General features: G+C 36.5%; 1 protein-coding gene across 1 annotated transcript; it reads right to left on the bottom strand.

The window, feature by feature from the left end:
• LOC109838645 (shaggy-related protein kinase alpha-like) lies at positions 869–13,767 on the bottom strand. The gene is made up of 13 exons (XM_020407072.1): positions 13,532–13,767; positions 8,901–9,152; positions 8,703–8,795; positions 7,621–7,680; positions 7,268–7,540; positions 7,073–7,147; positions 5,267–5,323; positions 5,047–5,187; positions 2,613–2,663; positions 2,385–2,480; positions 2,224–2,307; positions 1,391–1,493; positions 869–1,301 (listed from the first exon to the last, which is right to left on the bottom strand). The coding sequence occupies exons 1-13, from the start codon at positions 13,589–13,591 to the stop codon at positions 1,240–1,242; spliced, it is 1,407 nt and encodes a 468-aa protein (XP_020262661.1). The 5' UTR covers positions 13,592–13,767; the 3' UTR covers positions 869–1,239.

The following is a 14,954-nucleotide window of genomic DNA, read 5'->3' as shown; positions in this document are numbered from 1 at the left end:
ATCTAGCGTCTAAAAAATCAAAAGTGAAAACAGTAATATTCTACATGATTAAAATGCATGCCGAATTCCCACCTTTTCAATTCATATTCACGAAAAACTAGCTCACTTTTCTACTTTCCACCTTTCCCCTTCTTCTCCAATTGACAACCACGACACATAGAAACAAGGAAATTCCTCTTTAATTCATTTATTCAAGAAAACTAGGCTCTACTAATTAAGTTGGTGGAGAGCAACTATAATTAGGCATCAACCATGTGAGCTTACTACAAGTGTACTTTAAAGAAAAGCTACACAGTTCCAAAATACAATGTTCTCTTCTCAGAACTGAATTTTACAGTACAACCCGGGAGACAAAGTCAAAGCGCTTGATTTCACATGTTAGGCGTAGCTGGTGTATTCGGCAGCCCCCCATTTAGTGCTATGCATGGTTCCTTAGTTACCTCTAGTTTGATCAGGGAAACGGCGGCTCCCCATTTAGTACTATGCATGATTCCTTGGTTACCTCTAGTTTGATTAGGGAAAGCACTGAAAACGAGTACAGATTCGGTCAAGAGGAAGAAACTTAGAATATCGTAGCCGCTCATGGTTATTTTGGCCGATTGATCTTCCAATATGCTAGTTTCACTTCCCCTTCGAATGCTCAAAGATTGAAGTTTTGCAGCATGGACTTATTTGCATTCTCGGAACCAACACCAGACACTTAACAAATGTTTGGGATGTGGGATTTATATCAAAAGCACAGATCAAACAGGAAGAAAAACAACATTATTTACTGAGATATGTTTGGGATGTGGGATTTATATCAAAAGCACTGACCAAACAAGAAGAAAAACAACATTATTTACTGAGATCTGCATACACTCAGCCAAGCAAAAAACGAGAGCACCACATTTCAATAATCATAGAAGGCATCGTGATTTACTTCTCCATTGCAACATGCGTTGGAGCTTCGACAACAAAAGATAATCTACAACAAGGCAATAGCCAAGGAAGCTGTTCAAACGGTTGCACAGTAATTACAATAAACACCCATGACGAAATATTACATTATCCTACCTTCCCCATGTCTTCAGCCATCTCAAGATATTTCTTGGTCTGACAAGTTACCCCTCTCTGCGCATTGCTTTTATGTGTGCAATCTCATTACCATCATTGAATCCTCTTTGGTTTCAAACTCGAGGATAGAGGCTTCAAAGGCTGCCCATTTCCATCAACATGACCAAATCACCACCCTATAATTTATTTTTTTACACCCTCAGGCATAAGGCGCTGGATTAATTCAGGAGAGGCACCTTCAACCTCTATAGAGAGATTTTCATAACGAAATTAAGATGAGAATAAGAATAAGCGAAATTTAATTAAAAAAAGAAGAAGAAGCAAGAACTCGCACCTTGAGGTGCAAAGTTGAATAATGGAGGAAGTGGGTTTCCATTTGGCAAGCGTGTATTAGGGTTTCTTAAGTCGTCGAAAAAGGGATGGGCACAGGCCTCCAACTGCAGAATTTGTATGGAAGAAAAGATACAAAGAATACAAATTTCACATATTAAAACAACAATTTCTGGACACTATTTGACAATATACAGAGCAGATAGCAAGGGAGAACCATGCAGTTTTCTAATGGCTATCCTCAGTAGTCACTAGTTAAAAATATTTAAAAATATTTCTAAGAAAATTGAGAAAATTTTCCAAACACCTGTACTGCTGTACATCACCAAGAAACTAAAAGGCAATGGGCAATGATAAGTTGAACTACTCTGCAAGAAGATGAATATAAAGCTATACAATGTTAATTGCTTTACCTTGATTTCCAAGTTGTTTTTTTAATGAATTGATTTCCAAGTTTAAGTCACTTGGAGTCCAACCATGCAGATGACATGCTATCTAAGAATTGCCATAACCTGGACCGCCTAAAATTCTATTACAAATTTGATGATCTACCTCCGGCTATTGAAGAGTTGGTTCAGTTGGATGCTAGCGGTCATGTTTTTTTTGGGAGTCCGTTGGTATGTATTTTTGTTTTGCAAGAGCACCAGAATTCACTCAGGGGGTCCATCGGCACTTGGGCTATAGTGCAGGGGGTCTATCCACACCAATAGAACCACAGGGGTCTGTCCGCCATTGGGCTATATTACAGGCGGTTTATCCACAATAACCCTTGAAAGTAAATATTATATATACTCGGCACATGCAAATTCTTTTCAGAAGTAGAGTCAAAGTTCTTACTGCTGTGCAACGTAACTTTGGCGAATACTGGAGCAATCGTGACACAAGATCAACTGCCTCTGGGGGCATCCTCTTTTGGAAAAGCTACAAAGAAATTTCAAGTCTACCAAATCAGCCATCCAATACAGATGTGTTACATTTCTACATATGTATTTACTCACCTTGTGCCATGGATGAGCTTTGATCTGTGGAAATCTGAATTCCGTGTAATTTGGGTTCATGCACTTAATCTCTTCTCGGGTTGGGGTACCTAAAACCTTTATAGCAGAAGCAGCAAGAACATGGATTAGCCCCAGTATAGAAAAATAAAAAAGAATTTCTGCAGTAAGATCATTCAATCAAGGGAACACAGAAAGTGCTAAAATTGATGGAAATTATCCAAAAGAAACCTTGATAATCTCCACCAGCTGATCAACACCGCTCTCACCAGGAAATATAGGCTGCACAGGAACCACTTTTTAGATATTAAGGAAAAAGGGTTCTAAAAAGGAAAATAACAAACCGCTAGTCACTAGATATATACAATCAACATACAAATTTTTACCCAATGATGGCCAAGCATATGCTTAGAACATTATCCCTCACTCTGCAAACAGTGTTTTCATCAAAGTGGAGCAAACACACTTGTAGTTTACCACAGGTCACAGTGGATGTGGGTCATGTATGTGGATCATAAAGTGATTTAGGTGCAATACCCAACACACTTATCTAAACTCATACTGAGGCGATGTTTTTGAATATTGTCTATGATTGCAACTCTTGATCATCTCGTTTTGTGCAAATTGAGACGATTGGCATCACATTCTTACTCGCTATTCACTAGCACCAAAGGCGACTATTCATGTGATCCCATGTCTCAAACCTGCTTAACATATATTTCTAAGATTTCATGATTTCTGGTTTCATGATTCAGTTCATTTAACCAATCAAAACCAATTTGCTTGTCAGTTCATATAGTCATATATATCTACTATCTACACAGATTGTGAACTCTAATATATGTTTATGACTATATATCTACTATCTACACAGATTGTGAACTCTAATATATCATTCATCTAACCATCTTCCATTATATTATCTAAACCAATTTGCTTAAGATGAACATTATTGCTTAAGATGACTAAAGTTTATGAATAAGATATTGTTGGTAAGGCACAAATCAAAGAAAATCTCATATTGAACAAACATTTAAATATGCGTTTGTATAAAACTGAAATTTCCAAGCTCAGGACGAAGGAGGACTGGCCCAACCTGAACCAATCCACACATGAACATCTCACTCTATCATCGAATTAGTGGTACTTATTAAAGATAACGCATACCGCTAGCTATTTCAAGGCTCTTGACATACAATGCGTCATTTTTCCTTGCAGCCTTATTATAGTTGCATTTAGTAGTCTACCTTCATCCCATAAACTTTAGAGTTTAGGCATTTAGTGTTCTGCACCTTTCATCCACATTTTTATCTCAAAATAATGTGGTCTCCAATCTCCCCAACTAAAACAAATTGCTAAGAAAGAACATGCACAATGAAACATGCGTAAGTTATCAAGTCATACTCAATGCAAGGAGGAAAAGTAACCCAGGCTTATCTTAAGATTAATGTGTTCTCCAATCTCCTTAACTAAAATAATGATGTTAAGAAACAACATGCACAAATGAATGTCCACAAGTCATATCCAATGCAAGGAGGAAAAAACCCAACACAAATATTAGGAGTGAGCTAATGCACTATAGAATAGATTGTTTTTCTCCTCAAGTTGATCTTTCACTAGCTAGTACCATTTCTTATCTATAAAATAACTACCGCCACTTGTTTCTCTTCTATAATCCACCCCATTATCTTTGAGTTCTAAGATTCCTTTTCAAACACAAGGAAGAACTCAACCAAGTCAAATCAGTTAATTTGATAATGTCCACATCACACCTCAAAGACCATCAGTTAGTAGCGTGCAAATGAAGCGAATAATTAATAAACAATTTGGTTATTATTCATCCAAATGTTTGGTCATATTCGATTCAATAGTTCGTTTAACAATAAACGAATATTTTTTCGTATTTGGTTCATAAACGAATAGAATTTAACTAGATGTATATTGGATTCAATTGATTATTAAATATTCGTTTATATTTTACATTTTATTCCTCTAAATTTATTATAAATTATTTACCCTATAAAGTTGCACTCGAGATATTTATCAAGCCAACAATCCACATATATTATAACAAAATATCTATTAGAAATAAATTCTAATTCTATTAGAATATAATAGTTTTAACAGTGATATATCATTAGTAGTTAAGCAAAATGTAAAAAAGGATATAAAAAATGACCAACATGGATTTCAATCTCAAGACCTCTAGTCAAGGAGCCAAGTGTCACAACCAAGTGTGCTATCAAATATTCATGATAAATGCCGAATATTTTTCTATTGAACCAAATCAATTTTGAACGCCATCTCACCATTCGACATGAATTCAAATTCAAATTTGCTAGAGCAAACCAAATTCAAATTTGAATACTATAGTATTCGCTTCGATTTGATTGTTTTCCACCCCTATCAGTTAGCCAAACTCTAGACGTCCCTATTATATGTTTGCCTCTACGAATTCCTATCATCAAAGGAAATAAATCATCCATATTAACAAATAGAAGAAAGGTTTAATATAAAACAATTTAGCTATATAAATTTCAGCACATGCGCTACCAATGTACAAGTTTTCGTCTTTCAAACATGAATAACATAGCATCAAATAGTCAACCAATATGCTCGACAGCTTTTGCAGTTTGTCTTAGCTCAAGAATAATCAAGTGTTTACCTGTCCTAAAAGAAGCTCAGCTAGAACACAACCAGCAGACCACATATCTATTGCCATTGTATATTCTGTAGCCCCAAATATGAGTTCAGGAGCCCTATAGTATCTTGAGCAAATATAAGATATATTAGGCTCGCCTGGCACCTGAAATTGAGCCAATCAATTTCAACACTATGTAAAGTATTGCAGCCTTAAAAAATGAAATGAGAAGGATGCCACATACCAACATTTTGGCACTTCCAAAATCACAAATCTTTACTTGATGAGTATAAGGATTGACCTGCAAATGAATACTAGCAGTATGATTTAGCAAATATATTTCAAGATTAACTATAACAGTGGTTAATATATTTGGAAAGTTAGAGAAGTTTGATTTAATTCCCTATTGGGAAAATATGTAACAAGATTCTAGTTTCTCTATTATAAATAAAACTTGACTTTTCTAAGCAGACGTCACTTTTTCCGTCATAACAAGGTAACAAAGCCAAATCCTATCCCCAAAAAAGTATATTTAACTCTAGATCTTGGCACTAAGAGGAGGGCGGGGGAATTGTCACTACAAGCATCATCTCTGCTCTTACTCAGCTACTTTGATATCTGCCACTTCTCCATGTTCGTATCTACTCATAATATTTTACATTTCCAAATCAAGTTAAAAAAAACTCTAACCCCATCACCACCTCCAAATCTGAATCATCCTAACCCGACAAGTTCTTAAATCTCTCAACCCTAATTTCATTCGCGTGAAAAACCCTAGTGATCCCCTGCCCCATCTCCAACGCTTCTCCCATCCCCCCTCCTCTCACGCCTTTGACTGAGAAGAAAACCTCTCAATCTCTACTCCCTCTCGCACCTTCGATGAAGAAGAAAATCTCTCCAGCTCTAGTCCCTCTTGCACCTTCGATGAAAATGAAGCCTCTTACTGACAACAAAGCTCCTCTCGTCCTCTATCTTCACCGACGACAAGACTCCTGTCCTCTATCTCCACCAACAACAAAGCTCCTCTTTGGTTTCTCCTCGGCTTCCCTATATCCTCTCGCCAACAAAGAAAACCATAACCACATCTTCATCCCCAAGTACCTCTCCAGCATCCTAAGCCATGACTCCTCTCGAATAAGGCCTTTAAACCCTAACTCCTTTAACTCTTTTGGTCCTCCCCCATGTTTAAAAAATTTTGTGAATCATCTGTTGCATTCCATGCATTTTGAGGATTCTAGGGCACAACTAGCTACCCCAGAAGTATTTGTTAATTCTTTCAACTTGCTTCTTATGCTTTCTTTCACTTTTGAGGCTTCTTGGCTATCATGCTTTTCCTTTCTATTATCCCTACATTACATTATTGTTTCTTATTGTCGATACCTACATAGTGAGAGTGCCTATGGGAGCGAAGACCGCTTACGTGGACTACACCGCTAGGTTACTATCATGATTTCCTCTATTGCTTCCTCCACGTCCTCTAATATCTTTTGAACTTCTCTAGCCTCCTCCACCGACTATGAACATCTTCTCTTAATCCTCCAACCCTCAACAAAACCTCCTTCGCCACCACAAAAAAAAAAAAAAAATCCTCGTAGGCACTAGACGCCCTAGTAGTGCCTAGCGCTTTCAATAAATTGATTGTAATCAGAAAATAAAAAAATAAAACCCCCCCCAAAAAAAAAAAAAAAAAATCCTCGTAGGCACTAGACGCCCTAGTAGTGCCTAGCGCTTTCAATAAATTGATTGTAATCAGAAAATAAAAAAATAAAATAATGCACAAGCCCCGCCTAGGTGCCTAATCTCTAGGCACCAGGTTCGACACCTAGGCCATCTAGCACTTCATATAACCTTGTAACTAGCTTAGTTATACCTAGCTACCAAAATGCATGGAATGAAAAAGATGATTCACATTTTAATCTCAATGGATCAAGAGATCAATAAATAAACTATATGCAATTTGAAGTGCATTAAGTGGTTGCAAAATTAATGAAATTCCAGACCAAAGTAGCTTATGATAAAAACCAAGTAAAACCTGGACAATATCTCTTACCAGAAGATTTTGTGGCTTTATGTCGCGATGGCAAACCCCTACAACACCATGAATATAACCAAGAGCACGGCATATCTACACAATATAAAAATGAGTAGTCCATGAAAAGGACACCAAAAGGACAAGAAACTAGTCGTATAATTGTTATCAGTGACGGCAGAGAAGCAGAACTTGTTGCACTAATTCATGGTTCACCTGGTATGTGTACAGTTTCACAGATAAGAGAGGCATATGTTGATGCATCCGGTTATAATACTTTACAACACGATGAACAGTCTCAGGAACATATTCGAGAACAAGGTTCAGGTACACCTCATTTTTGTCAGTGGTGGAGTAGAAATAGTGTTTCAACTGAACTACATTAGGATGGTCAAGCAAGTGCATAACATGTAGTTCCCTATTCTTATATCTCTTATCCTGCAGCACCTTTTTAATAGCAACTGCTTCCCCTGTTTCCAGACACTTAGCCTGCAATGTGAAAACATAGTCAATAATAAGCATAGAAAGGTAGTAGAGTACTAAAAAGAAAGAAAGCCGCTGCTGCAAACCTGAAAGACCACACCAAATGAACCATTTCCGACTATTCGCTCGGCCATATATGAGATTGTCTGCAAATCCAAATGGCAAACAAATATTACTTATTAAGCTGAAACTCAAAATATCCATTGAACTTATTTTAAGTTGCGATATGTAATGGAAATTAACTAGAATTCTGAGAGTGGAAGCCCGCTGCGTTGTACCAATCTGAAATTGTAAACCAATGTGAGGTAACCACAAGAAAAAGAACATCAAACTCAAAAGTTTCTGTTACCGTTATTTCTTACGGGTTCAAAAGTTTTGAACAAAAAGTTTACTGTAGAGTAGGTTAAGACTTAGTATCTTAGGATTAACTATTAAGGGAGACTTAGTATCTTAGGATTAACTATTAAGGGAAGACTTGCACAAGAGATCTCATAGTACTTAAGATCTATAACTGCCTTGCAGGTGGAAAAAGACTTCAGAGGGATTTAAACTGCAACTGAAGATAAGGTAGTGAAAGCAGGATTACAGGTACATTTGGGAATAAGAAGATGCGTCACTGACAGTCAAAAAAAGGGGCGCCTGATGCACGAGGGCCACCATGTCACAGAAAATGTTACAAACAAAATTATCAAAAATAAACCTAAACCACTTATTTCCGCTTAGGTTGGCATGATGGACTACGCCACTTCAAATTCACCAAATTTCCACTTAAGATCTATAAGTGCCTTGCAGATGAAAAAGGACTTCAGAGGGATTTAAACTGCAACTGAAGATAAGTGAAAGCAGGATTGCAGGTTCACTTGGGGATAAAGGAGATGCTTCACAGACAGTTATTCAAAAAAGGGGCGGCCCAATGCATCAGGGCCACCCTGTCAGAGAAAATGTTATAAAGGAAATTCTCCTAAACAAACCTAAACCACTTATTTCCACTTAGGTCAGCATGATGAATTCAGCCACTTCAAATTCCTCAACATTACACTATATCATCATCAAATTCTACACATACAAGGAAATGTTGGCCATGAGTGTTAAAGACCAGCTCAGGAAAAGACAACTAAAATATGTAAGATACAAGCATCGCTGCCGGAACTTGAGGAGATAAAATCACCTGTTTTGGCTGGCCATTTCGTCCACCTATTGTAGTTGCAATAACCTGACCTGTCTCGGTTCCATTTCCTTTCAGTACTGTTGTTTCTACTACCTGCACTAGCCATTATCACTCATTCAGATTGTAATAGCATATGTCACTGTGGACCGCATATATATGAAATAAAGGAACATATAAAACTACAGACGCATGATAGACCTTATCATTTTGATCATGAGCTTTATCATCTGCAATCGACATTTCATGCATTTCCTTTGGAAGCTGGTCAACGCCTCCCTCTTCAGTTCTACCAGTAGGATCTACACTTGATGTGCTTGCATGAGTATCCAGATGAGTAGATGCTGTATGAAGATCTTCATCCATAGCTTTATCTTCAGTATCAGGTTCTGCAGGAACTTCGCCGCCCGCATCCTGTTCTACTTTTGCCCTTTTGCTCCCAAAATCCCCATCCTGATGTAATCATGAAAAATCCAAAGCAAAGTCAAAGTAAAAAAAAAACAGATCTTCTCCATTGATTATACTCAAATCAAACGAAATTACTCAAATCATCTACGGTCTACACTGGAGCAGACATGAGTCGAAACCTGCTTCTCCAGCAAATTCCCTAGCCTATTTTTTCTATATGTGGCACTAAATACTAATATGGACACCTTATACAACAAGCAACCTTTTTTCCATATACAAATGGATTATCTGACTCAGGACCACCAGTTGCATCATGTTTGAAAACGGGAATGAGGAATGTCAAGTTTTGTGAGTTGACATAAGAGATTACTTGCCAGGATAAAAAATTATTCGTCAACAGCCAACAGCATATCAACTTTATAGTTGCACCAAATCCAGAAATACAATATTCTCCATTAGATGTTTCTAGTCATACAAGAAAAGCTAATCCCCAAGGCCAAAAAGATGCTATCCAAAATTGAAAAGGTAAAATCAGTGAAAACACCTGACCAAGTGCCTAGTTACTGGGTGTCGTGATCAACAGCTCTACACAATATATGTTCTTATTGAGCTTCCATTTCCATTAAAAGCTCAATGTAATCTGATAATAAAAATGTACTTCCAAAGAACAGTTCTATTACCAATCATATTTCCTCCATAATCTCATCCATCCATAATGTTTTGTTCAACTACCAGCTTCTTGAATAAGGTGACTGCCAGAATTCTCAGTAACCATAAGATCCCATAAACCAATGAGAAAAGCATTGTGCCAATATGGCTCCCAAGGAAAAAGCAGGTGCATGAAGAAATGGGTCACAGAAAGTACACTCACAATGAGACCAACTTATGTTCCATATAACACTCAGGCAAGCTTGTTCATGCAGCATGCCACCAGTGTTTTAAATATCGGATGTTGGGATATGTCGCACAGAAAAATTCCACATGGAAAGCGGATACCAGGATATATTAGAGATATTTAATAAATATCGGAGTGTCATAATGTCAATACACATATCATAGATGTTAATATTAGATGCACCAAGTAATGGAGCTGTGGAAAAATATAGCATCTTTTGAAAACTTTTACCAAAGAATTTGGTATAAAGTGAGCTCTAATTCTTCTTCATGGTTATTTACATAAGCAGATATTTATTTGGGTTTAAACCTCAACTGAACCATAGGGCTAAACCAATCTTTTAAAACAAATAAAAGTTCAATTGACATTGCAACATTGCAGCAGATTTATGGAGGACAAAATTTCACCAGATACATTGAGAAAATTCTTGATATATAGTTCCAAAATAGGCAAAAAGCGGTAAAAGATATTGAGATCATATCATTTGCAGCAAACCTTATAAAAGAATATATCTGCCTATACATCAAGGATATTTAAACAATGCAAGCCACTCCAGTAATTTTAATATCATATGTTTATGATATACACTCCGTACGAAATATGTGATGGCTCATGCTAATTAAAGAGTCAAATGATTGTATCAAGCTGCAAGGACTTTGGTCAAGTAAATTCAGCCCACTTTTAAGAAATTGAGTTGTTTGGTTTACCTCTAATCCACAGATATGTAATTAATTTCAGCGTGATCGTATTTTTACAAACAGCTTTGTGAATTTCTAATTTGAAGGACTATCTAAAATTTTTATGAATTATAAATCAAAGTGCCTCTTTAAAGGTATCTGCGTTTAATTTGAAAATATTTCTTTTAAAGAAAGACTAAGGATCTAGTACTTTGTATCTAGGCAATAAGTTCTTATAGTGACACGAAATAAACATCCTTAGTTAAGATTTAAAACTCCTTTATTATGTATGAGATTTCTAAGAAGTGATTCTCTACAAATCATGATGCAATGTAAAAAAGAGAATATGTGGCTTCCTGTCAGATTACAAATCTACAATTGGCCACATTCCATACGGATGCAGATAATAAATAAAGTGATATTGTTGGTAAAAAAGAAAATTTACGAAAAGTTTTAACGTTACTATTAACTTTAAAAACAAGATTATTTAGGATTTAGGATACAACTAGAATTAGTGTTAAGAGTTTGAGGCTTATCATTTTGAGCTTTAGGATGAGGATTAAAGAGTTAAAAATAGGATTAATGCTAAAATTGGGAATGCCTACAGTTTATTGTTTTGAGTTCAGAATTATTGTTGTGTTTGAATTAGTCTCTATGTTTCACCTTTTCGACTTTGGAATTATCGTTATTAGATTAAGGTTAAGGTTTAGGAGTCTTCTAGGTTTTAAACAAAACTGTGTCATAATTCTGTGCAGAAGTCGGCTTTTAGGGTTATATTTTAGGCTTTAGAATTAGGAGCAAGGGTAGCTAAGGTTAGCATATAATTTTAAAAAATGTGTCTGTGGGGCATTGTGAATAGAATTGCATAAGATGCAAGAGAGAAGCAATGTATCTGATCCCTTATGATTTGTGTAGGTTATCCGGAAAGCATTTTATCATTACTTAACCTCAACCATTCTTAATCACAACCCAAATGTTAACTATTTTCATTCTAGTTCGAAGCGAAAATGGTGGCCCCTAACTAGTAGTCCTAATTCTATTCTCAGTCATACATCCTAACCCTTATCATAAGCATAATTTAATCATGATCGCAATCAACCCTAATTTAAAGCTTAAATAGTTAAACCTGACATTTAAAACCTTACCTTGGTATGACATTCCATACCCAGTACATATTAATTTATATGTTGTCTGTCTCATTCCTAACCTTACTTTTACAACATGACATGTTGCATAAGATTCCTGGCCTTACAGAAACAAGAATATCTATCCCATGTATGAACATGCAATTGCATTGGGTAAACGAGCATTTTCCTACACTATTATCAACTTAAAATTTTCTCAGCATATTTGGTCATTTCTCCATCTTCTTGTATTCTTTGTCATTGTTCTATTTTTTGCTCAAGGACTTCGGTTTATTATCCGCTGCAAGTCAGATTTAGGGGCGTTAAAACTTAAAAGCTATACTTTTAAACAGAACTCTTTTTTTTCTTTTTTATATAGTCTCTGCTCCACTCTCTATATATCTCATAGCTTATTGCCAAGGTCCTGGAAAGAGCAAAGCAGAGCAAAGCGGTGAGGCACCGCTTAGGCTTTTTAGGGTTTAAGTAGTTCAAAGAGGAAAAAAGCGCTAAGTAAAAAAGTAGATCAGTTGAGGGAACTGACCATGGAGGAACTTCATCGAGGAGCTGCCGGAGGCAGTGAAGAGGGATGTAGTTGGGGAATAGATGGGGGAAGAGCTTCGTAAAGGAGCTGTTCTAGTCAAGAGCTGAAGGTGATGGAGGAAGAAGTTTTTGGAGCTTTGTCGAGGAACTGCTAGGGACTATGGTCAATAGTTGCGGTGGAAGAACTAAGATTTATCAAGGCGGTGGGCGGAGGAGGTGTGATTTGGGGGCACTAGGTTTTTTTTTCGACAGTAAACAAGAGAATCGCAGAGGCAAGAGAAAAAGAAAGGTGGATTTAAGTCATATGAACAGGTTGGTTTTGGGTTTTCGGACTAGGTACAAAAATGCAGCCGAAACGCCCAAAATGCACTTCTGTTAAAGCGCTGGAAAAGCGCTTTAAAGTGCTTTTACATGCTTTTTCGAGTAAATAGCGTCAATAACGCTTATAACCAAACACGTCAAAAGTGAAGCGGCCTATGGCCGCTTCTGCTTCAAAATCTGCCTAAGCGGGGCTTTTTTGCGCTTTTTAAAATCTTTCTTCTTACAACTTTCGATAGTCAAGATCTATACACATTCTTTTAACATGAAGTGGCCATTCATTTTCTAGACAGAACTAAACATTCCTGAGTGATGGAAGCTAACCTTTCAGCCTCAAAATTCTGTAGACCAACAAATACTCAGATCCACTCACCTCCTCCTATAAGAGCATGAGTGAAGCTCTAATGTCCTTAAGTCAGCTCAAAGCCAGCACCAACAAGCACAATAAAACTACACCAATGATGTTCACACCTCATCTACAGTATCTTTAATGTTACTTCATCAAATATTCGCAAGAGCAAAAGACAGTAGCTTTGATCATTTGTAGGTGTATCCACAATTACTTTAGGATTAGTTTGGAAATAAAATGAACATGTCAACAATGCATATTCGTCATTATTTCCTTTTCCGGAAGAAATGCCCATCACCCCAATAACATTGTAATAAATCCCAAATCAGCAAATCTAACCCTTATAACATATTCCCATAAATACTTTACCAATAAATATATAACCAAAATGGTAAGAAAAATCCACTAGCCTAACATTAATAATTTATCTTCAAATATTAATCATTTATTCCCTTTTCCTACTGCATCCGATCACGAGAACCAGTAATCAGAGGACAAAGAGAAATGCGAGTGGAGCTTACCGGATCTGAGATCGAGGATCGGCCAGAGGCAATGCTCTTGAGACGCCGCATCACAATCATTTTCTCTCCTCTTCAAATTTCTGAACCCTAATTTTTCCCCCCTTTTTTTCCTGGTAATGAGAGGGGGAAAAAACCCTCTCCCTTCTCTCTCTCTCTCTCTCTCTCTCCCCCCGCTCAAATTATTAATTTCTCTCTCTTCGGAAAGAGGAGAGAGAGACCGGGGGAAGAGAGAAGAAGAGAGAGGGGACAAAATAGAGCTCAATGATCTCTGACAAAATTAAAATAAAAAAGCTCCCTTTCCTGTTGTTACTTCAAAACCCAAAGTTTATGCCGATTTATTTCTAAGCCCACCAACTTTTAAAATCTTGATTTAAACACGAAATATCATATTGAGTTATTTTTTAAACCCAGCTGCTGTGTTTCAGCAACTTTGCATAGGATATTTAAAAATGTATAGCTTACCTCAAAATATAGCAATTTATATCAGAGTGTAGTAACTTAGACAAAAAACATAGCGATTGAATATAGCAAAACTTATTGATGAAATATAGAAACTAGGTTAAACATAATGAATTTATATTGACCCCTAAATTTTAGTAGTTTCAACTTAGTCTCTCAAATCACTAAAATTTCTTATCAAATCTCAAAATTTTACGGATTTTTTCAAATTAGTTACTCTAGTTTGTTAGAGTTTGATTCAGGGAATATTCCTTTTAAGTTAGCTTTTGACATGGAATATGAGTTACATATTTTACACACCCCACCCATTTAAATTATGCAGGAAGTTCTGATATGATTTATATAGTATTAAAGTGAGCTTTGTCATACCCATAAAAATTATTTCTTTCCTAATGATTAGTTCGTCACCCTAACTCATTCTACATCGACCTTCTCTTCATTGTTAGATATGCATTTAATGAGGGTAAATTAGTAACTAACAGTTCACAGTAATCTCTAACCCAGCCATGTTTTGCAAATTGGACATAAAATGTGATGAAGAGACTAGTTTGAACCAACACAAAAGACTTGGAAGAGCTGATATCAATTTTAATGATTTGAGGGACTAATTCATCATATCAAAGATTGAAGGACTAATATCGGAAAAGCTTAAAACATAAATTAGGGTAGTATTCTTTTTATGAACAAATTTGGAAGTGGTGGCCCAAAATAAATCAGATAAAACACAGTATTAATCTATGGTTCAGCTGATGTCAGCCGTTGATCTGTCTGCATGGGAGATCGGACGGCTGGAAAGTGGGAAGAACCGAAGAAGTGTGTCGGATGGACCTGCTGGCGTATTTACGAGAGTGCCCTTCAGTGAAATATAGGGGAAATATTAGGATTTTGTTTCGGATTTGGGTTTTTTTTAGCAGTTGACCCGTTGAACTTAGTAGGCCGGTTTGTTTTGTTTCTTCATAGTTAC

The sequence above is a fragment of the Asparagus officinalis genome, chromosome 4, assembly GCF_001876935.1.
Source record: "Asparagus officinalis chromosome 4, Aspof.V1, whole genome shotgun sequence".
Lineage (NCBI taxonomy): Eukaryota > Viridiplantae > Streptophyta > Magnoliopsida > Asparagales > Asparagaceae > Asparagus > Asparagus officinalis.
Note: the sequence above shows the minus strand (reverse complement) of the source record. Positions and strands in the feature narration are given on the sequence as shown.